The sequence below is a fragment of the Schistosoma haematobium genome, chromosome 7, assembly GCF_000699445.3.
Source record: "Schistosoma haematobium chromosome 7, whole genome shotgun sequence".
Taxonomy (NCBI): domain Eukaryota; kingdom Metazoa; phylum Platyhelminthes; class Trematoda; order Strigeidida; family Schistosomatidae; genus Schistosoma; species Schistosoma haematobium.
In genome coordinates, this window is record NC_067202.1 from 11,452,021 (window position 1) to 11,474,805 (window position 22,785).

At 36.0% G+C, this 22,785-nt stretch overlaps 2 protein-coding genes across 2 annotated transcripts in view; one reads left to right on the forward strand and one right to left on the reverse strand.

The window, feature by feature from the left end:
• The window catches only part of MS3_00009605 (uncharacterized protein), a 55,778-nt gene that overhangs the window by 11,893 nt on the left and 21,100 nt on the right, over positions 1-22,785 (reverse strand). Inside the window, exons 10-15 of the mRNA XM_051217998.1 lie at positions 22,145-22,592; positions 13,075-13,607; positions 9,893-10,370; positions 6,959-7,379; positions 4,586-4,638; positions 3,672-3,922 (exon numbers count right to left, since the gene is read on the reverse strand). Coding sequence (XP_051064431.1) covers positions 3,672-3,922; positions 4,586-4,638; positions 6,959-7,379; positions 9,893-10,370; positions 13,075-13,607; positions 22,145-22,592 — 2,184 coding nt within the window. The remainder of the gene's footprint in view (positions 1-3,671; positions 3,923-4,585; positions 4,639-6,958; positions 7,380-9,892; positions 10,371-13,074; positions 13,608-22,144; positions 22,593-22,785) is intronic.
• On the forward strand, positions 893-22,462 carry MS3_00009607 (uncharacterized protein; the record flags this gene model as incomplete). The annotated part of the gene is made up of 10 exons (XM_035731290.1): positions 893-897; positions 1,483-1,575; positions 6,777-6,974; positions 8,519-8,534; positions 9,886-9,937; positions 14,169-14,273; positions 15,389-15,971; positions 16,203-16,375; positions 22,223-22,245; positions 22,367-22,462. The coding sequence occupies 10 exons, from the start codon at positions 893-895 to the stop codon at positions 22,460-22,462; spliced, it is 1,344 nt and encodes a 447-aa protein (XP_035588146.1).

Here is a 22,785-nt window from a genome sequence, read left to right on the forward strand (position 1 = left end):
TTAATCAGTCCAATGTTTAGTGTTCATAATCCATATACACTTGTATTTTGAATGTTCAAGTGATATTCAAACACATATTACTCTACTTTTGGGCAGTAATATAATAATATAGATGATAATTGTATAATTTAGTCATATATTACGTAAGTTAATATGACATACAACATGTCAATATTAGCTGTTTATAACACCAAAAATGACCAGGTATCTATTGTTAGGGTGAAATTTCATCATTTTAAATTTTATAAACATGATCCATTTTCCTTGAATTCAGTTTGTTGGAAGATGTTAGATCCCCAGAACTCACTTGGTAAATACATTATTTTTTCATTATATTTTAAAAATTCCTCTTACCGAGGACAATTTTATACTGAATATATACGTTTGATTTGTGCCTGTTGTTACTGCTTGTGTTTCTGGCCGCTCGCGGAATATATTTCCCTATTTCGAACTTGGACTTCTCTCTCTAGTTAGCAGGATTGAGACGTGTCAGAATAGCTAGCTTATTGGTCTTTGCTTACAGAGTCTTTGTTCCGTTCTCAGACTAGGTGAACTCGTAATCGCTTCAAACGTAACACAGAATAACGTGTAAGATATATTGATGTTAAAATGAAATTGTGATCACAGCAACCTTTTATAGTTTAAACTAAATCCATAGATTCAATCAACATGGTCTAAATTTCCAGGGGTTGAACTTCTACCGGGAGATTCACTTTTTGATCTAGAATATGCCAATGACATAGTTCTATTTGGTGAAGACCCTGACAAAATCTAAAGTCTTCTGACCACTCTAAGCAACAATGCAAGCATGTTTATACTCTTACTACTTCTACCACTACGCGATTTGAATCGACAACTGCATCTCTGTGCTAATGTGGTATGGCAACTCGAAATGATGTATGTACGTACGAAGTTCTACGTTGTTACTGACTAACTAACTGACTGATGAATACTTGTCAAGAAAATAGTTTAAGAATCGACTATATTGACAAGTGTTTATAAACCTTCAAGTCCCTGAATATTCAAGTATTTATAAGTGCATTCTGTTATTGAATGACAGAATAGAACATAAACCAGATATTTATTAGTATTAATTAATTCTTTAACTAAGAAAAAGAAAAACATAGTTTACAGTGAAGTAAAAGATAACCTTCTCAATAAACATATAAAAATTCCAGAAGAAAAATACAAAAAACATTTTGTGTTGAATTTTTACAGTTCATTATAACCTTTTCTCATAATCACCCCATATACTTCATTTCTGACATAATATTACCATGGTGTATAAATATGTGTATTCTTGTACATTGAAAATAAACAAATAGAAAGAGATAGATAAACATATTTGTAGTCAACATAGAACAATACACAGCTTAATTAGTTAGCTCATTTAAAATAGGTTATAATTAAGTTTAATATAAGCCAAACAAAACGTTATTCTATTTTTCTTTATATATTTTTTAATTAATATATCACTATTAGAAAAAAAAGAAAAGAAAAGAAAAGAAAAACAAACGAAAATGACCGACAAAAATTTCAAAACAAAAAGAAAACAGATTTCAGTAGTACAGAATTGTGAGTTAATTAAGAACACAGAACAGATATAAAATGGAATGTTTAACTTATTATCCTTTCTTAAAAAAAAAAGATTATTTATTTATTTATTTAAACAAACCTTTTTTTCTTAATGATCATGCTTATTGTAAACAACAACACAATGCAGAAAGTTCTTACAAGAAAAACAACTATTTATGACCCCATAAGTAGAAGAATACCTTCTTTATAAGTGTGCGTGTGTGTGTGTGCATTTTGTTGTTGTTGTTGTTTATCTCTTTTTTTCTTTATAAACAAATCCATCACAAATGTGTATTATATAAAGGAGAGCACAATGTTAATTAATGTCTTTATTTATTAGAACATATCAGTATAGGTGGTTTGTGGAGATAGTTTAGTTTGCATAGAGATCATGAAATTATTGAATGTTAGACCACCATTGAAAACCTGGATGTAGGTTATTTACTAATTACAATTTGATTAATGTTAGTAATTTAATCTATTCAATGGTAATTTAGTAAAAATGCTCATTCTGAATTCTTACATTCAATCTATAACCTGGTGGTAGTGTAAGGAATATACAACACAACTACTAAGAATTTCAAGAATTCAAACAAAAAAAACCCATTAATACTAATAACTACTGACTGTCTTTCTTGATCTTTATTGGATATCTAACTAAAATTAGTTCATTATACAAGTCCACGTTCATGTAATCCTATGAATAGTTAGCATTAAACAATGAAATATTACAATAATATAATATGACCAATGGAAAAGTAGATTTTGAAAGAAAATACGATCATCATCATCATCATTAACAACAACGACAACCGTAATTGATAACACAATTAATTATAAACACATATGTAAACTGTCCATCTATATCTTATATAATAAGCAAATAAGAAAATAATAACAAAAAAGAATTGACTAGAATATTCCAACCATACATACCATGGTAATTTTATAATCTAATTAGTTAATTAATGTATATTTAACACACAATATAATATTATGCATAGTGTTGCAATAGCAATAGTATCTATGTTAATTTTTCACATGATTGCACTTTTGACCTCATTCATTGGCTAATTCATGCCTGATTCATTTTTCACATACTAATGATTAAAAAAGAAACTGTTTTGAGAGAAAAATATAAGACGGAGAGTGCCAACATAACGGGTAACAATAACAATATGTCGTCGTATGAATGTATACACATTATTGTGTTACAACAAAAAACATCTTGTGAATAAACAATGAAGTTGATAAGGTTTGAGATTCGATTACATCAGTTTTCTGGTAGATCTTTTTTAACCGTAAAATAAGACTATCAGATGACGTTGAATCATAGTAGAACAATGTGCAATAATTAATTTATTATATATATATATATTTATAAGGCTAGTGATAAATGACCAATCACCAATTTTGGAGATCTGTAGGGATTGTATTAACTTTATTAGTTGAATTCATGAGTCGATCTAAGCTAGAACATCATTAAAAAACTGAAAACACTGGACGGCCGCTTCGTCCTAGTATAGGACTCCCGAGCAGTGCGTATCCACAAGCACATACAAAAGGGGCTCGAACCCAGGACCTTCTGTCTCGCGCGGGTACGCCTAACCTCCAGACCACTGAGTTGGCTTATAAAGGTGTTAATGTCTAACTTCGATCGATCCATAATCTTGTGTAACCCTCCATCCATTGTATGAAGTGGATAACGGTCTCCACCTGACACGGATTAGACTCTCACCAAAACTCCAGGAAACCCACCCGCAACCGTATCGGCTATGAGATGGTTATCCACCTGAAACAAGCGTCCTAGATTCAACTGCTAGCTACATTCCATCTATTCTACATGTTAACAAGGTATGAACAAGAAAGAAATTCCACATTTTTCAAAATAATAAAGATTATGAACGGAAAATAATAATCATTTTGTGATGTATGGTTACTTTTCTCACTTAGTATAATGTTTGATTGCATAATGAAATATAATTTAGTATGGAAACAATTTTTGAATGTGTAGCAATCACAAAATGGTTTCAAGATATTCAATATTTACATTCGATTGACTAAGTAATGAATTAAAACAGGTTTACATAACTTACGTGTCGATAGATTTTTATGGGACAGGGAATATGATCACTAGGTTTGGGTAATAAGCATTCTTCAGAAGAATTTAGTTGGGATTTTAATGGTGATGATGACAACGAGTGTTTGTATGAACGATGTTGTAGTGAATTTGGGATAATATTGGAAGAACTGTATTTGTTTGTATATAATAAGTGAACTCCGGCATGTGATAAAATAGCCTGTGGAGAATCGAGCAAAGCCAATCCACATACACAATTTGGCAGAACTTATAAACAAAACAGAGTATAATAAACATTGCATGAGTTGACATTATCACAAAATATACAGGGAAAAAATGTTAAACACGGTATATATGCCGTCAAAAGGTTATGCAATAAATAAGAAATTATGAACAAGAGCATACTATTGTAGAAAGTCAATTAAGGGGTTACGCCAAAGTCATATTCCTCTCGGTCTTCTTCAGTGAAGTCAACTTCTACCTGAAGTATGTGCTGATAATGTTGTTCAGAAGAACAATGAAAGCTCCACGACTAAACCATCCAGATAAGAAAACAAAACTTCACTTGAATCATCCACCTGAGCTACAAATCTTCTCCACCATCTCTGTCTTCTCATTTGCATAGTGATTTGGTATATTTTAGAAAGTGTAACATCTAAACCGCTGACAACAATATGATACAACTATGTGAATAATGATAATTAAACTATGATTCATTAGTCAATATTCACAGAATCGCACACATTAAGCTTACAAGTCATTACTATGTTGTTTACAGACTGTAGACTGTGTAGTTCAACCATTTTATTAATTCTCGTACTTCTTGTTTTTATCATCAAGAAACTATGTCATTTTCATTGTTCACATATAATATACTGAAGAATAATTCAGATACAACAATGGTTGTCAGAAAGGTAAACAAAAACTAACCTTTGGCATTCTCATTCCACTTACGCATACGTTCAAGACACCAAGTAGCCATACTTAAAGGAGGATAAATAAACAGAAAAAAGACGAGTATGTGTATATAGGTGAGAGAGAGAGAGAGAGAGAGAGAGTAAATAAAAGCAAACAAACAGTGACTATATTCTGAGTAGACAGAAATGCTCAAAATACAATACAATGTCATCAGAGCCCATTAAACAACCGACTAAGTTCGATCACATGATTTTATTGGGGTGAGAATTAACATATCATGGAAAATAATCTCGGAATACATTGTAGTATTCTGTTAATATATTTTTGTCTAAATACTTGAATTCAATTTGAAATCATTTGGATCATTCCGTTGTTAGCATTTTTGACTGAAATTTGATCAGTCTTGGTTAGTGTATGTGAGAATTGCTTGGATATAACCATTATGACACAAGTTGATACAGTACAGATGACATGTGGCTAGCAGTGGAGTGCAGGACGTGAGTTTTGTCCTATTTGGGACTGGTCGGCTGGAGTTGACGTTCCCTACGGGATTCAAACCCAGTAAAATTTACTTCAAACGCCACTGCGTTATCCAATTAGCTACTGTGACCAAATAACTACTCAACTGTGGATGTAACACAAATGTGAATATACACATGACAAGTTCATGAATAAGATGTAATATCTGGAAACCCTAGAAAAAGTTAGCTATTAAAGACAAGTGATTTTGTCACACTAACGTAATTCAGTACGCTGATTATAACTACAAATCTGTGAAATTGTCCAACCAGACAATCAAAGTTGCATAACTGAATGAAACAATACGTGAAAGACTACGGAAATTGTTCACATTAGAGTAGATAAAGTGGTTTTTTTCTTAAATATGTATCTATCATTGAACTCTTTAAAACTTTTTCTTACAAAACTGTTTTATTTACTCATGAACGAGTAGACAACCTACTTTGAACATTAATGATCAGTTGATCATCAGTATATATTTACATTTTATTTGATGCACATATGTGAACAACAGATAACTATGGAATTACTTTTTTTTTAAATCTACGGAATTCAGTACAACAAATATCGGGGAATTTTAGTGGAGCGGTAATTCCGTGCACGATTAATCCATTCAATTTTCACACACTAAATATCAGGCTCGAATAATGACTCCACCCATCTATTTCAGTTTGGACAATAGGGTACTAGTGTTACTAGCCTTTACACTTAGAATCTTATTTACTTATTTATCTTAACACATAGATATTGGTACAAGGAGGCACCTAATACATATGCGCCACACAAATCTCATTCGACATGTGTGAGGGCTGTGATACTGCCCGGGTGCCCAAACCGAAGCAGGTGGCTTTCTTAGGGGGTCACACCCCGAGCCTTCGACCTGAAGGTATGATCCAAAAGGCAGTGGAGCATAGTGAGGAGATGCAGTCCCATAAAAGCCGGTGACCAAGATTGTTCCATACGCCATATGTTCCCACAGGAGGATACTGGAGCCCATGTACACCATTGGTTTGGAATCCGGTTAAAGCGCCGGACATTCGCTTTTCGTCCTCTCATTTTCGTAAACAACACCCCTGCCACGAGAAGGCAGTGAGTAGGACTTCCCTGACAGAGGCTATATATGCGTGGCCATGTGAAAGCATTTCGAGAAGGAGAGCGGACTCTACCCACTCTCGACCGTACCAGGGCATTTGGGGGCACACTTAGAATATGGCTCAAAGTCAAGTACACACCATAATGATAAGATTAATAGATATATAAACATAGTAATTTTAATCTACCAACGAAAAAGATCATCTAATGGATGATTAGCAAGAACGCTTAGTATTAGGGAAACAGTTAATCATATAGTTATGTAATCTAAACAAAAAACGATTGTTATAAACACTTTTCTTAGAAATTGATTTTGTTCCAAAAAAATTGTCTAACTTTGTCATACGGAGAGTGGTGAACACCTGTGTTAACTTCAGAAGTACTGAAATACATTCATGTATACATGATGCCATATATAGAATAAAGTTTAACATATTTATGCTTCATTATAAATATCAATCATACATAGTTGAAGAGAAATTTGATGGTCTAACTACGTTAATGTACGTATAATATGTGGAAGGTAATAAATTGTAAAGATGAATATTTTTTTTCTTATCAAATCCTCTATGTTAATTATGATTGATTTCAGTTGGATGCCATTGAAATCCATAAAGAAAGAGAGTCAATTCATGTTAGTATTAATAGACCAAGAGATTGATCTACTTACTGAGTTCAACAATTCTAACCGAAAACAAACAAACAAACGAGAAAAACACGTGAAAAACAGTAAACCATCAAACAAACCACTCAATTCAAACCAATTAAACTTACCAATGTTCATGAAGATGTGAGAATAAATGCATATGGGTAGCACGAGTTTTATCCTTTTTTCTACAAGTCATACGTATATGACACCATGGACATGCAATTAATTTATTTCGTCTTGAATAATGACAACTATTCTCATGAATGTGTAAGTTAATTAAATTAGAAAAATATTTTGGTGTGTAAAGATTATATCGCTGGACATTAGTATTATGATTATTAATTGTGTTGTTATGCATTGGTTGTTTAGTTGTATCAAATCCAGTATGATCATCTTCCGATAAATAACCAGTGCTGAAACTATCTACTGAAAACTGTGATTGTAGGACAACGTTAACACCATTATTCAATTGGCTATTACTATTATCATCATTATTGTTACTTGTGGTGTTCGTTGTAATGTTACTGATATTTGGGATAGAATTACCTGTGGAAAAGAAAGAATCAATAGTGTGAAAGATCATTTGCATTCGACTTATTAAGTAATTGTTATATCCCGATGAGAATAATGAATGGTAACTGCTGGGATCTATTTCTGGTCTATTACTATACGTACATTTTTATCGTATAACTATTAATTTACTAAATTATTCATATTCGTGTCCCTCTTATTATGAGCTTTATTTTGACATATGAACTATTATTATATGATTTACCATTCTTGATTTATGCCCTGTCTATCAATTACTATCTCCCTTATTCACAGACACATTTGGCTAAATCTTGTACAAATGTTGTTTCACATTTCATGGTACGATGTAGTCCGTTTACTTGGTATATAAACCCAGTATGTTTGAAATACGTGATTCATATCACAGAGGCTGAGATTGATGTTCTGGACTTAACAGGCAGGGTTAGGCGGGAATCAGGATCGATAAGGGCTCTAGACTGCTCGTACAGGGTTTATGTGTCGTTGGTCCGATCGATAATTCACTGCTCTATAGTTGGCGATATAATTACGCTATACAGTGATAGGGGCACAAACCAACAAGTTATAACAGCAATCCAATTAGGTAAGCTGGTGCACTGGAGCGATAGATTTGAGGTTAAAATGCTAGTGTTTTAATTAAAATGATAAAAATACGATAAAAATATAATGCTCAGATGACCTTGGGCGATTTATTAACCAATCAGGAAACGGTGTCTAGTTCTACAACAATTAACAATATAAAGTAACGGAAATAACTATGAAAAGGTAGTTCATAAATAAATATACACACAAGGAGTCAGGCGAGTGTTGTGAGTTAGGGTTATCACTCCAGTTAGGTTTTCATCACCAACTGATATACACTATAACGCAATGTTTTACCAACCTTCTTTTTACAATAAACAACACCTGGTACTTTAACACACAATTTACCTTCAGATCAAGTATGTTTCGAAATTTAGTTCATGTACTACTTAAAATTCCCTTTCTGATTGAGTAATAGATATTTTCATTGATTTCAAACATTTTAAAAACCAAATACTCTCGATTTTCACTTCAAATTCCGCTTAAAATACATGTTGCGTCGTCTTCATTTTGAGTATCAGTATACTATACTTTTACCAAAAATACTATTCTAGTTTTTGGATTGAAGTGGTAAGTTGAATCAATGGTGGCCTGCTGTATGGAAAAATATTAATAATCATGTCATCATGTATACAATCCTTGATTAGCCATTTTTAGTACATTGATTTAAAGATTATGGTTAGGAATGGAATCTATGATGAGTATTTCATACTACATAAGACTCGGTCAATTCGATTTAATTCCATTCTAATATTTGATGCATACATTAAAGTTCTAACGAAGTAGTTATTGCTTTATACTTCAAAGTGTTACAACCACAAAACAATTATTGTGTACAGATAGGCATTGATTAGTTTAAAATTAGTTCACATTATTATATTTGATTGTAGGGGGTTGGTCTTAGCGATGCTGGAGTTGATTAGTTTCTATTGACAGTAACATTACATTTTAGTTACAGGTGTTTTAGTATATTTCGACATCAATTCATTTCAACCGTAATTATTGTCAACAATGAAGAGAGAATACAAACAATTACAGGTAACTTCAGTTGAGTAGGATAGTATAGAATGTTGACTGTAGTGGCTTAGCTTCGCTAATTAATCACCTTGATAACCTTCAGCATATAAATTCCCAAAGGCGTTTGAATTCAGAAGGCAATAAGAAGGGCGACTACAATTTATCAACGGATAGCACACATAACGAAGTAACAAGCACATCGAGTGGATTTGAAGCGGGGAGGCTAATGTGTGTGTGTGGGGGGGAGAGAGATATATGAATTTATAGTCAAATCGAATCAATGCAAGGCAAAGGCTATTATTAGGATTCCAGCACACATATACATGATAAAGAGAATGAATCATCGAGCGATATTTAAGCGATCAACATTTATGCTAGAGACAGATATATACGCAGGTTGTTGTATGTGATCAAAAGTACACATTTATACAGACAAGATAGTGATTAAAATAGTACAAAGAAATAAATGAATTGTTATTGTCCGAATAAAATTGTCTGTTAAATAAGTCAATAAAAGGGCTTAACCAAAATTAAACATAATCGAAATGGATTGTAGGAGAATTGTTACATAAATATTAAATTATTTAATCCAGCTTTAAGTTTATCGCATAATTCTGTGTATTGGATTACACTGAATTTGTGAAAATGTGATTAGTCACCAATCTTTGTTACTCATGCTCTCTGAAGCCTTATTTTAGGAAAATTCCCTAAGTAACACTTTTATTCTAGTCTTTTTTTCATAAAGGTTATAAAATTAATCATGTTTTAATGTTCATGTACTTTCCAAATTATATAATAATCATTAAGTCACACAATAAACAGGGGAATCAAAAGAATATAAAGCATAAAAATGAAGTGAAATTATATTAAAATCCTAATACAAATGTGACATATACATATACAGATCTTACCGTCATCTGATGTACAGGATTCTAAACTAGGTAATACTGGATCTGGTAAATTTATAGACGAAGAATTCATCATAGATTTTTTTTGTGAACCAATTCCACAATAAGCACAGAAACATAATTTACAACCCTGTATAGTATTACTATTATCATCAATATTATGTTTATTAATTTTATGCACGTTGCTTGAATATATTCGATCAGTATTATTTACATTTAATTGTTCTTGGCGTTCATCAATTGTATGCTGCTTATTATTATTATTATTGTTCTCTACATTTATTGGCAATGAATCAACACTGAACAAATCAAATGCTTTATCTTTGTTATAGAAATGACCAAATGTTGAATAAAATATAGATTGCGCATGACGACATTCAGTTAAATGTTCACGAAAATCATGAATATTTGGTAGAAGACGTTTACATGCACCAAAACAACGATAAAAGCATTCACGATTACATTTTGATGCATGTTCTTTCTAGAGAAGTAAAGGATGGTAGAGTGGAGTGAGCAGAAAACAAGTTATAATTAACAAAAAAAAACGAAGAGAAATTGGAACAAATAAATTTTCGCTAATGAAATCACGAACTGACCACTACTGAGGACCTAGAAGTATGGGACAGCCGTCCCGTTCAAATAGGGGATTCCTCAGCAGTGACCATTCACAGCTCTACACGCAGGAATCGAATCCGGAACCTACGATTTCACATGCGAACACTTAACCTCTATAAAGTTGAGCCAGCATCTAATGATGTCAATGTCTAACTTCAATCAATCCAAAATAAATTTATTTAGAAAAACCGATGGAGAAAAACTGAGCTGGACTGTCTTTCTATCTATATCTCTAATTATATTTATATCTGCCCTTCCCCATTCCCAATTTACATAATTTGCATGAGATGCTTACCATAATTAGACTCGGACGACACCTCGCTTATTACACATGATGATAATAACATCGGGTGATTTTAATGTGATCATCTGAATCAATTTCTCCTACTATGCATTTTATCCACATGATTTACTTTGATTAATTGAATTTCTCTACACCAATTTTTCAAATAACCTTTCTGATTTGAAAATGATACTTTTTAGAGCATTTATGATGTAATAGGTGCAAAAGTTCACCAATATCTAATTCACTAGCATGGTTATTGTAACACAATAATAATGGACATATCACGGTGAAAACCCTATTGATTGATTCAGTAGACATCTACCGTTAATCGAACAGTACATACCATAAGTATTAAAGGCAGCCAGACATAATAAAAATAGGGCAAAGTAGTGGAGGGATGATCATGTGTAGTGTTACCACATCTAAATGGTTAAAAGTTGTATAGCATAGGGAAAGAAAGGGTTGAAAGGAAAGAAACGCGTGAGAATTAACGGGGTGATCATAAAACTGATGATCAGCAAACTTTATGTATGTAAAACAGACTTTATAATCAGCTTTTTCTTGGCAGCTTGAGTGGTGTTACAAGATGAATTCAACGAATGGAAACTTGACTTATCATTCTGATGTCAGGCAGTTTGAAAGTATTGGAGTAAGTGGAGCAAGGTACATACGGCATAGTCAGCGCTTGTTTTCAACTCGGATACAAGAACATGTCACAGTGTAGTTCTACAAGGGTGAGTAGAAAGCATTTAGAAGTTTTAGTCTTGAACATCTAATCAGCTCTAATCACTCTACTGAACCATAGGTTGATTTAAAAGTTGTTTACATAGTTCGTTCACATCTATCTAGATTCCTTCGAATCCAACTCCTTAAAACAGTAGAAGCTCTTGTCATCCAAGAGTTGAAGCCAGAACTGTGAGTACAAAAGAAGTAGGTCTTACTTTTACCTTGGCCTTAAGCTATAATCATAGTTATTATATCTCATGTTAGAAAATATTATCCCCCATCTTTCTATATATATGGTTCAGATACTCATGATTTTATTCATATTTGTTTTTGACATCATTTCATTTCTGCCCTTCTATTACCTACGTGCAGGATCTTGGATGCACACTGCCGAGGAGTCCCATACTAGGACGAAACGGCCTTCCATTGCTTCCAGGTTTTTCATGGTGGTCTAACTTCAATTGACTCATGAATTCTACTATTAAATTACTATAATATCCACGAAACCCATATGTGATTGTTGTAATTAATAAAATAAGTATGAAGAAGAGCTTGCTAGAAAACTCAATATAATGTGCTTATATCTTGCTGTCTTTTATCACTATAATAGGAGAGAAAAATGTCAAAATTGTTTATTTCTGTTTTGAGGAAAATGTAAACTATCGGCGAGGAATTAAAGTTGTCCTGATTGTGTATTGTTTATGTTCTGGTTCTTGGTTTCTATTGAGATGATGAACTGGTCAATCTTAGCCCATCAATGAAAACCTGAAAGCATAGGATGACTGTTTCGCCCTAGTATGGGACTCCTCGGCAGTGCGCGTCCACGATCTCGCACGCCAAAAATACAACAGCAGAAATGAAAAGTCTTAGAAGAAAGTACATATTGATTCGACAGCATTTGCAAACTATACGGATGATTCGGAATTCAATTTTAACCTGGCTACTAATCAGAAGAAAAAGACACAACACCTCAAGATTTCTTTATGTTTCCAGAATGCAAAATGGTCATGTAACGACAGTACTGGGGATCAGATAGAGAATGGCAACGGATACTGGGCAAGTGTATTCCCATAAATGGGGAGTATTATGAAAGTGATACGATTAATCCATCTTAAAGTTTGAAAAATGAAGTTCACGAGTTTACTGGTTAGATGATAAGTAATTCGTAGATTACTGGTACTAAACAATCGAATCAATGTGAATGTTAAATGGAAAATCAGTAAGTTAACAATTTATAAGAAGAACACGAAGTTTTTGCACTAAACACAAATCTGAAAAGTAGAAGCTATAACGATAGCAAAAAAAGGTAATTCATGGTTCACGAGAAAACGAAACCATTGAATACACTACAATTCAATGGTCTGAAGAGTAACGCAGTGGCCTCCGAAGCTCGAAGGTTCTAGGTGATAGGTAATGAAATATTGGGTCCAGCTCTATCTAATTTCAAATGATTATTTTGTTAAACGTCGTTAGTCCATGATGTAAAACTTGAAAAATAGTGAATAATTTCTACAAAACCCTCTATGTTGGTTTCACAAAAAATCCAACAACTACTTACTTGAAAATGTTCCATATAGTGTTCTCTCGTACTAAATTCTTTAGAGCATTCAATACATTGAAGTTCTATACCATAATCAACCTTTGGAGCTAAATTCATAGATAACTTATTTTTAACATTTTTATTATTGTCATTAGTGTGAATCTTTTGTAATTCATCTATCATTTGTATAACATCCGAGTATTTGGATGATTTCTGTGGATCTGAAGAAGTAACACCATCATTACCAACACAATTACCAACTTTACGAACATCATTATTGACTGAAGATGTTTGTTTATTACCTATAACAACGACAGCGGGATGAAGAGAACGTGGTGGTGGCGACTCTGGAACATCAATAGTTAAGATGTTATCTGATGATTGTTGAATTTCATGTTGGACAGCACCGCATTTATTAGTTTTTTCGATAGCACTGGGAACTATAGAAGACCAATGAACATTTTTGAAATGACATAAAAATTCTTGGATGGAATTGGAACGAAAAATATTTTGAGTCTTATTAAGAATTGAATTATTGACCGAACCATGAGCTGCTTCGACGTTATCATTTTGATAACACGTAAAAAAAAGCGAAAAGAAATTCGAAATTGAGTAAAATAAAAAGGCAATTTAAATTCGACCATCGTTATAACAGAGTAAACAAAACTGATAAGACGTTCAAAACCTACATTTAATTTTGTTAGCACAGGCACAACATTGGGAAACTATATTTGCAATAATCTTGTAGGAACTTTAACATGTTAATCAAATAATGGTTTATAAATTCGAGCTTTAAATTTATATTTTGCATAAGGAGCAGTGATGCAGTACTGACTACTAGTCGAAAGAATTTGGAGATAAACGAGTACGAACATATAGCCCTATCAGAATCTAACATTGACTGCACACCGCTACACAAGTGTTGTCAAATCCGAAGATTAAATTATGGGTAACTTCTGGGAACTGTTTATTTATTATATATACTCTTGTTGTATAAGTATTCAGAAACTACATTATACACACTTATATTTCTATTTTATCATAAGCTTTTATTTGACCTATTGGCTACTGTTATACAATTTACTACTCCTATTTTTTCCTCAATCTATTAGTTACACAGTCTCCTGTACTCGCAGCTACCTTTGGCTTGATCCTCTATGATTATTATTTTTCATTTTATGGTGTGATGCGGTCTGGTTTGCATGTATATAAACCACGTATGTCTGAAATATATTATTCATACAGTGTAAGCTGATATTGTGCTCTGGACCGAACAGGTAGGGCTAGGCGAGAAGCTGTGATACAGGGGACCAATGATGATTCAGAGTTGACGAAAGGCTGTTACAACTGGTTGACGCGTCATTGATTTAGCACAGGAATAAGGCCACAAGAGTCGGTATTCAGATTGGCAATTTTGTCACTTGATATTTGGCGGGCCATAGAAAATAACAAGTGTTACGACTAAGCTAAACAAAAGTTCATATGCGTAGGCTAATATTAACATCATTTGGTAAAATTACAATGATCTCACTCAGTAGCGTAAATCAGAATGTAAATAACTCAAGTCAGGAATGGCTATCAAAGAAATCGGTAATGGATATACATAAGTATAGAACACAATACAAATACCGCTTATGTGTGAAAAGTGGGTGGTCATTCCTATTCTAATAATCAAAATAGCTTGTTTTAGGGTATTATTATACAGTCTTTGTCTAAATGTATCGATTTATTTTGATTTTTTATGACTCATATGTTACAGTCAACCTAACTTTAAGTGTATTACTCCGGTTTTATTGAAAGTATTGTTGTTATGTACATCTATTGAGGTGAGTTGTGATATTCTATTTTCACTTGCATTATCATATGAGTCATGAGTTTAAACGTAAAGATATCCTCTAAATCAGTAGATCCTGAAGGAACAAATGGCGCATGAATCAATCGTTAGTCACTGGCTACCATGCAACTGCATCTCCTGATGTTACTCAACCGTTTTGTGGATTAGACCTATAGATCAAACGCTCTGGGTGTGGACCCCTAAGAAAACCATTTGCTTCGGTCTGCACACCTGGGTATTATTGCAGCCCATACACAAATCAAATGAAATGACAATTAATACGAGAAATACTATTCTCGCTTCAATCCATTTTTTATGTACTACGTCAATTATCTACTCTCTTCTATTCTCACTTTGTGTATCCTTATTTTACGACTTATACAGCAGCTCGCCTATAATGGAAACCCTGTCCTATCTATCCTCGAGTCATTGTCTGGTCGAAAGTTGAATGCTACCACCGAATACGAATAGTGAAAAACTTTTTCAAATCATGTTTAGCATTCAAACTGGCTTCCTTCAACTCTCGCACACTAATGCAAATCGGACAACAGATAGGGCTGGCTATGCCTTTGGAAAGTCTTAATATCGACGACTGTTATCTATCCGAGACCCGTATTCAAGACTCAGGTGAAGTACTAAAAACTCGCTCTCCATCTGTCGCTTTAAAAAACTTGTTTTACGTGCGTTTCTTCAGGGACCCTGTGACAATGTCGTTTGGTTTTGTTGGCGCTGGTGTCGCACTAAGCGCTAGAGATGAGACAGCACAAATCGATTGGATCCCCATTAACAGTCGGTTATGTGCTGTTAGATTAGAAGGTTCCATCAAAGTGAGAAGTCGGTGTGAGAAACGATCTCTTTTCGTCATCTCCGCTTATGCCCCGACAGATTCCAACCCGGATGCAATCAAGGGTGGATTTTACCACCAGTTAACTGTTCTTCTACAGAAAGTGCGTTCGACAGATATTGTAGTACTAGCCGGCGACTTGAATGCTCAGGTCGGGCATCTAGGCACGGATGAGAGTCGTTTGGGTGGCCGATGGAGACTTGTTGGTCGCAGGACAGATAACGGTGATTGTCTACTGTAACTGTGCACAGACTACAACATGTTTCTGGCTAACACTAACTACCGGCACAATCATCACCGATGTGACAACTGGTGTGCTTCCTCTGCATCTCAAACCTAGACTCAGATTGATCACATCGCGATCAGCCACCACTGGGGTGGTTATGTACAAGACTGCCGCTCCTTTTGGAGTACCTATTTGGACTCTGATCATGCCCTTGTTTGTGCTAATCTTACCTTACTTTTCAGTGGCCAACAAGTTTATCGTCATAAACGGATTGATGTCAGTAAATTGGTTGCAGTTCCTGTTGCAACTAAATATCAAACCGCGCTGGGCTTCGCGAAACATCAAATCTACAAGCACTGTGTTTCTTCAGGCTCCTTACAACTCATTGAAGCCTGTCAGTCTACGCAGGATGACCGTGAGTTTGACCGAAAACGATGAGTATTACGCAATAAAACTGGGCAAAGCTTGCGAGAAGCCTGGTGGTCGGAGCGTGCCAAAGAGTTAGAAGCAGAAGCTTCGTCTGGTAACTGCCGACCGTTTCTTCTCAATATAGGACTCTCCAGTAGTACGCATCCACGACCATGGACGCGAGACTCAAACCCAGAAACTTCAGTTTCGTGCACAAAAAACTTAACTTCTAGACCACTGAGTCAACATCCAATGATATCAATATCTAACTTCAACCAATTTACGACATTGCGCGACCATCTTCCATTGTCTTTAGTGGGCAACCGCCACACACCTGATAATCATCAGCTCCATTGGTCACGGCTTTTAACTAGAACTCCAAGAATTCCCTCTCGATTCTAATCACTGGTGAGCACATGATAATTGTCAGTAGCGAGTTGTGGAGATTGTTAAAGTTCATTGAAATCATGAGCCGAAAGTCTTGGGTTCGAACCCCACGTCTGCAGTTGTGGAGACGCGCCGCCGAGGAGTTTTATATTAAGACGAAACGACTGTCTAGTGCTTCCAGGTTTTCAATAGTGGTTTAACATTGATCAGTTCATTATTACAATGAAACTCAAAAATCTCCACAACCCAATACTGAGGATAGTTGTTTGTTTGATAATCCAAATCTCTCATTAATAATCAGTCAAACATCCAAAGAAATTAAAAGATCATTTAAATATTCAGTGAATATTTGCGAAATAATCTATCACCATTGTTACATTCGTAATAGTATCAACGTCCAATTGCTCGCCTATTTACGACTTTTAGTTTGATTGACTTGATGTTTTAGCTCATGTTGCTTGATGCTAGCTGATAAGATGCGGTCAAAAATGAGTCTCCTGATAGTTGAAACTCATAAGTAATTTGTGAATTGATGACCCAGTGATAGGCAATGTTGTCGGACTATATTACTATTGAGTTGTGCATTAGAGAACGGCTCTTTAAGAACGGTGATATTCAAACTAATTGTGAAATCCACAAGTAGTAACACAAGTTTAAGTGGTGGAGGCTTATGTACTATAAGCTCTGAGAAACATTTTTCTGTACCTGCCTCGGTTTGGGCACCAGGGCAGTATCCCAGCCCTCACACAAATCGGATGATTTGTGTGGCGCATATCTATTTGGTGCCTCCTTGTACCGATATCTATGTGTTAAAATAAATAAATAACATTCTTCTGCATGTCTTTACGTGTAGGATGGGTGGGGGATTAGGTACCTGATATTTTTCCCGGCCGCGTAAACCTTAGTTTGTCAGTCAATCGCACGCAACGTAGAACCTGACACACATATGCACCACTTCAAATTGTCATGCTACACAACGAGGTAGAATTATTTAAAGATATATCCCAGAATAGTACGAGTAGTAACAGTGTTACGAAACTTCGAGACTCATATTCTAAAGGAATATAAAGGGTAAATATACGTACGCTATTGCGAACGCTTCTGCGACATGTCATTCACGCGGACCTAAATCAGGTAGTCTACACCTATGAAAACTCCGCCTGTAGCTCTTCTAGAGTTACTGCCGGTCCCAAGCCCGGGTAAAGGAGGAGGGTTGGGCATGGAGTTAGCGTCCCCATCCCGTAGAAAACTAACTCGCTAAAAAACGCTAACCAGAAAAAATAATTCAAACCATTTTAACTCTGCCCTGGAAGTTAGGTCTTCATTTAGAAGAATTATGACGCCTCATGGTGAAAGGCGAGTTCCTTCGGAAGCCATGAGGCCGATGCCCCTTCTAACAACCAGAGCAAAAATTTTTGTAGGTACATGGAACGTCCGAACAATGTGGGAGACCGGGAAGATCAGTCAAATAGCGACGGAAATGAGGAGATACAATTTGGCAGTACTGAGAATCAGCGAAACCCACTGGACCCAAGCTGGACAGAAAAGGCTAGCTACGGGAGAGATGCTGCTATACTCCGGTCACGAAGAGGAAAATGCTCCACACACACAGGGAGTTGCTCTAATGCTGTCCAAAGTAGCACGAAATGCACTTGTAGGATGTGAATCTCACATATTTAGAATCATCAAAGCATCATTCAAAACAAAGGAGGGGATCACAATGAATATTATCCAATGTTGTGCACCCACCAATGATAGCAACGACGACATTAAAGATCAATTCTACGAGCGGCTGCAGTCAATCATAGAGAAATGCCCAAGAAAGGACCTCACCATTCTGATGGGAGATCTAAACGCCAAAGTCGGAACAGACAACACCGGATATGAAGATATCATGGGACGACATGGACTGGGAGAGAGAAACGAAGATGGAGAAGGATTTGCAAATCTATGTGCATTCAACAAATTGGTCATACGGGGCACAATATTTCCACACAAGCGTATACACAAGGCTACATGGATCTCACCGGACCACACTACAGAGAACCAGATAGATCATATTTGCATCAACAAAAAATTCCGAAGGACAATGGAAGATGTGAGGACCAGGAGAGGAGCTGACATAGCTTCAGATCACCACCTAGTTGTAGCCAATTTAAAACTGAAGCTAAAAAAGAACTGGACAACTGGACAAACAGCACTACAAAGGTTCAATACAGCCTTCCTGCGAGATACTGACAGACTCAATGAATTCAAGATAGCTCTCAACAACAGGTTCCAAGCCTTACAAGATTTACTGAAGGAAGGAGAAACTACTACGGAGGACAACTGGAAAGGCATTAAAGAAGCATTAACTTCAACGTGTCAGGAGGTTCTGGGCCTAAAGAAACACCATCATAAGGAGTGGATCTCTATAGAAACTCTGGACAAGATCAAAGAAAGGAAGAACAAGAAGGCAGCAATAAACAACAGCCGAACACGAGCAGAGAAAGTCCAATCACGAGCTGAATACACAGAAGCAAACAAGCAAGTGAAGAAAAGCATTAGAACCGACAAGAAGAAATACGTGGAAGAACTAGCAACGACGGCAGAAAAAGCTGCTAGAGAATGAAATATGAAACAGCTTTGCGATAAAACAAAGAAACTAGCAGTGAAATATAGTAAACCAGAGAGACCGGTCAAAGACAAAGAAGGCAGGCCAATCACTGAAATTTAACAACAGCGGAACAGATGGGTAGAATACTTCGAGGAACTCCTGAATAGACCGGCTCCAATGAATCCACCGAACATCGAAGCAGCACACATAGATCTTCCCATAGACGTCAACCCACCAACGAAGGAAGAAATCAGAATGGCCGTCAGACAAATTAAGAACGGGAAAGTAGCGGGACCCGACAACACATCAGCTGAAGCACTGAAGTCAGACATCGAAGTAACTACAGACATGCTTTACCTTCTATTCAAAAAGATTTGGGAGGAGGAACAAGTGCCGACGGACTGGAAAGAAGGGCACCTCGTCAAGATTCCAAAGAAAGGAGATCTGAGCAAATGTGAGAACTACAGAGGCATTACACTACTGTCAATACCAGGGAAGGTCTTCAACAGAGTGTTGCTGAACCGGATGAAAGATGCAGTAGACGCCCAGCTTCGAGATCGACAAGCTGGATCCCGTAAGGATCGGTCATGCACAGACCAAATTGCAACACTACGGATCATCGTCGAACAATCAGTTGAGTGGAACTCGTTACTATACATCAACTTCATTGATTATGAAAAGGCATTTGACAGTGTGGATAGGAGGACGTTATGGAAACTTCTTCGACACTACGGAGTTCCTGAGAAGATTGTCAATATTATCCAGAACCCATATGACGGACTACAATGCAAAGTCGTGCATGGAGGACAGCTGACAGATGCATTCCAAGTGAGGACCGGAGTCAGACAAGGCTGTCTACTCTCTCCCTTCCTCTTTCTTCTGGTGATCGACTGGATTATGAAGACCTCAACATCTGAGGGAAAACACGGAATACAATGGACAGCTCAAAATCAACTAGACGATTTGGACTTCGCAGATGACCTAGCCATCCTATCGCATACACACGAACGAATGCAGATAATGACAGCCAGTGTAGCAGCAGTCTCTGTATCAGTAGGCCTCAGCATACACAAACGGAAAACTAAGGTTCTCAAATTCAAAGCGGAGAACAGCAATTCAATCACTCTTAATGGCGAAACTCTGGAAGATGTAGAGTCCTTCACATACCTAGGAAGCATCATCGATGAACAAGGAGGTTCAGATGCAGACGTAAAGGCGAGGATTGGCAAAACAAGGACAGCATTCCTACAGTTGAAGAACATATGGAACTCAAAACAACTTTCAACCAATATCAAAGTGAGAATCTTCAATACGAACGTCAAGGCAGTTCTACTGTATGGAGCTGAAACTTGGAGAACTACAACAACCACCATCAAGAAGGTACAAGTATTTATAAATACTAGTATAGGGGTTGTGGAGATTATTAAGTTTTTGATTGAGATCATGAACCGATTGATGTCGCAAGATACTCAACATCCATTGGCCGGATACCATCAGCAACAGCCTTTTGTGGGAGAGAACAAATCAGCTTCCAGCTGAAGAAGAAATTAGGAAAAGACGATGGGAATGGATAGGACATACATTACGCAAATCGTCAAACTGCATCACGAGACAAACCCTAACTTGGAATCCTGAGGGGAAGCGGAAAAGAGGAAGGCCTAAGAACACATTACGTCGGGAAATAAAAGCAAATGTGAAAAGGATGAATAAGAATTGGAAGGAGCTGGATTGGATTGCACAGGACAGGGTTGGATGGAGAATGCTGGTGAGCGGTCTATGCTCCTTCACGAGGAGTAACAGGCGTAAGTAAGTAAGTAAGTAAGTAAGTAAGTAAGTAAGTAAGTAAGTAAGTAAGTAAGTAAGTAAGTAAGTAAGTAAGTAAGTAAGTAAGTAAGTGAGTGAGTAAGTGAGTAAGTAAGTAGTAGTAGTAGTGAAGTGAGTGAGTGAGTGTGAGTGAGTGAGTGAGTGAGTGAGTGAGTGAGTGAGTGAGTGAGTGAGTGAGTGAGTGAGTGAGTGAGTGAGTGAGTGAGTGAGTGAGTAGTGAGTAGTGAGTGAGTAAGTGAGTGAGTGAGTGAGTGAGTGAGTGAGTGAGTGAGTGAGTGAGTGTAGTGAGTGAGTGAGTGAGTGAGTGAGTGTAAGTGAGTGAGTGAGTGAGTGAGTGAGTGAGTGAGTGAGTGAGTGAGTGAGTGAGTGAGTGAGTGAGTGAGTGAGTAGAGTGAAGTGAGTGAGTGAGTGAGTGAGTGTAGTGAGTGAGTGAGTGAGTGAGTGAGTGAGTGAGTGAGTAGGTGAGTGAGTGAGTGAGTAGTAGTGAGTGAGTGAAGTGAGTGAGTGAGTGAGTGAGTGAGTGAGTAAGTAGTGAGTGAGTGAGTGAGTGAGTGAGTGAGTGAGTGAGTAAGTGAGTGAGTGAGTGAGTGAGTGGTGAGTGAGTGAGTGAGTGAGTGAGTGAGTGAGTGAGTGGTAGTGAGTGAGTGAGTAGTAGTGAGTAAGTGAGTGAGTAGTAAGTGAGTGAGTAAGTGAGTAGAGTAAGTAAGTAAGTAAGTAAGTAAGTAAGTAAGTAAGTAAGTAAGTAAGTAAGTAAGTAAGTAAGTAAGTAAGTAAGTAAGTAAGTAAGTAAGTAAGTAAGTATACCTATGAACATAACTCTCAAACCCAAATAGACAGAATAGCATTCTAGATATATTTAGTGGTTAAAAACCCAGCGCTTTACAATCACTGAGACATCACTTGGGCTAGTAGTAACAGTAGTCATAAATGTTAATTTTTTAATGGAAAAATAAAAAAGCCACAACTTACAGGAATTAGAACGTGAATTTGTATGGGATGTAGTCGTGGAACATGTCAATTTGATATTTTCTTTATTCATATGAATAGAAGCCGTATGGTGTGCTGCAGATGTGAGTTTTCTTTTTAAGACGTCATGAACTGGAATTGAGGCATTATCACCTGTTGTCTCTGATATCTGAAAAGCTTTGGTACTAGTATAATTTGTATTATTATTATTATTATGACTCTCAGAATTATTACTACGTGTTTGTTGTGCACACCATAAACATGAATATATTCGCTTTACATGATGTCCCAAATGATGGTGACACAAGTTATCATAAGTAGGATAAGCTTTACCATCCCCATCACAATAATTACATCGAAATATTTCTTTCAAATTGAAATGATAACAAACAAAACGCAGATGAACACGTAAACATAATTCTGCACAGTCTGGCGGCAAATGTAATGGAGGCTTCATTCATTATTAACATGTTTGTAATTAGAAAATATTTAGAGAGAAAAGGGAAGGTATACAAATTAATTGACGTTAAAAATTATGCACTGAATGAACAAAAATATTATATTGAAAACGCTTATTTATATTCGTCGCCATAGGAGGAGGGTTATGGATTATCTAGAATGTATTAAGTTTACTCTTTCATTGG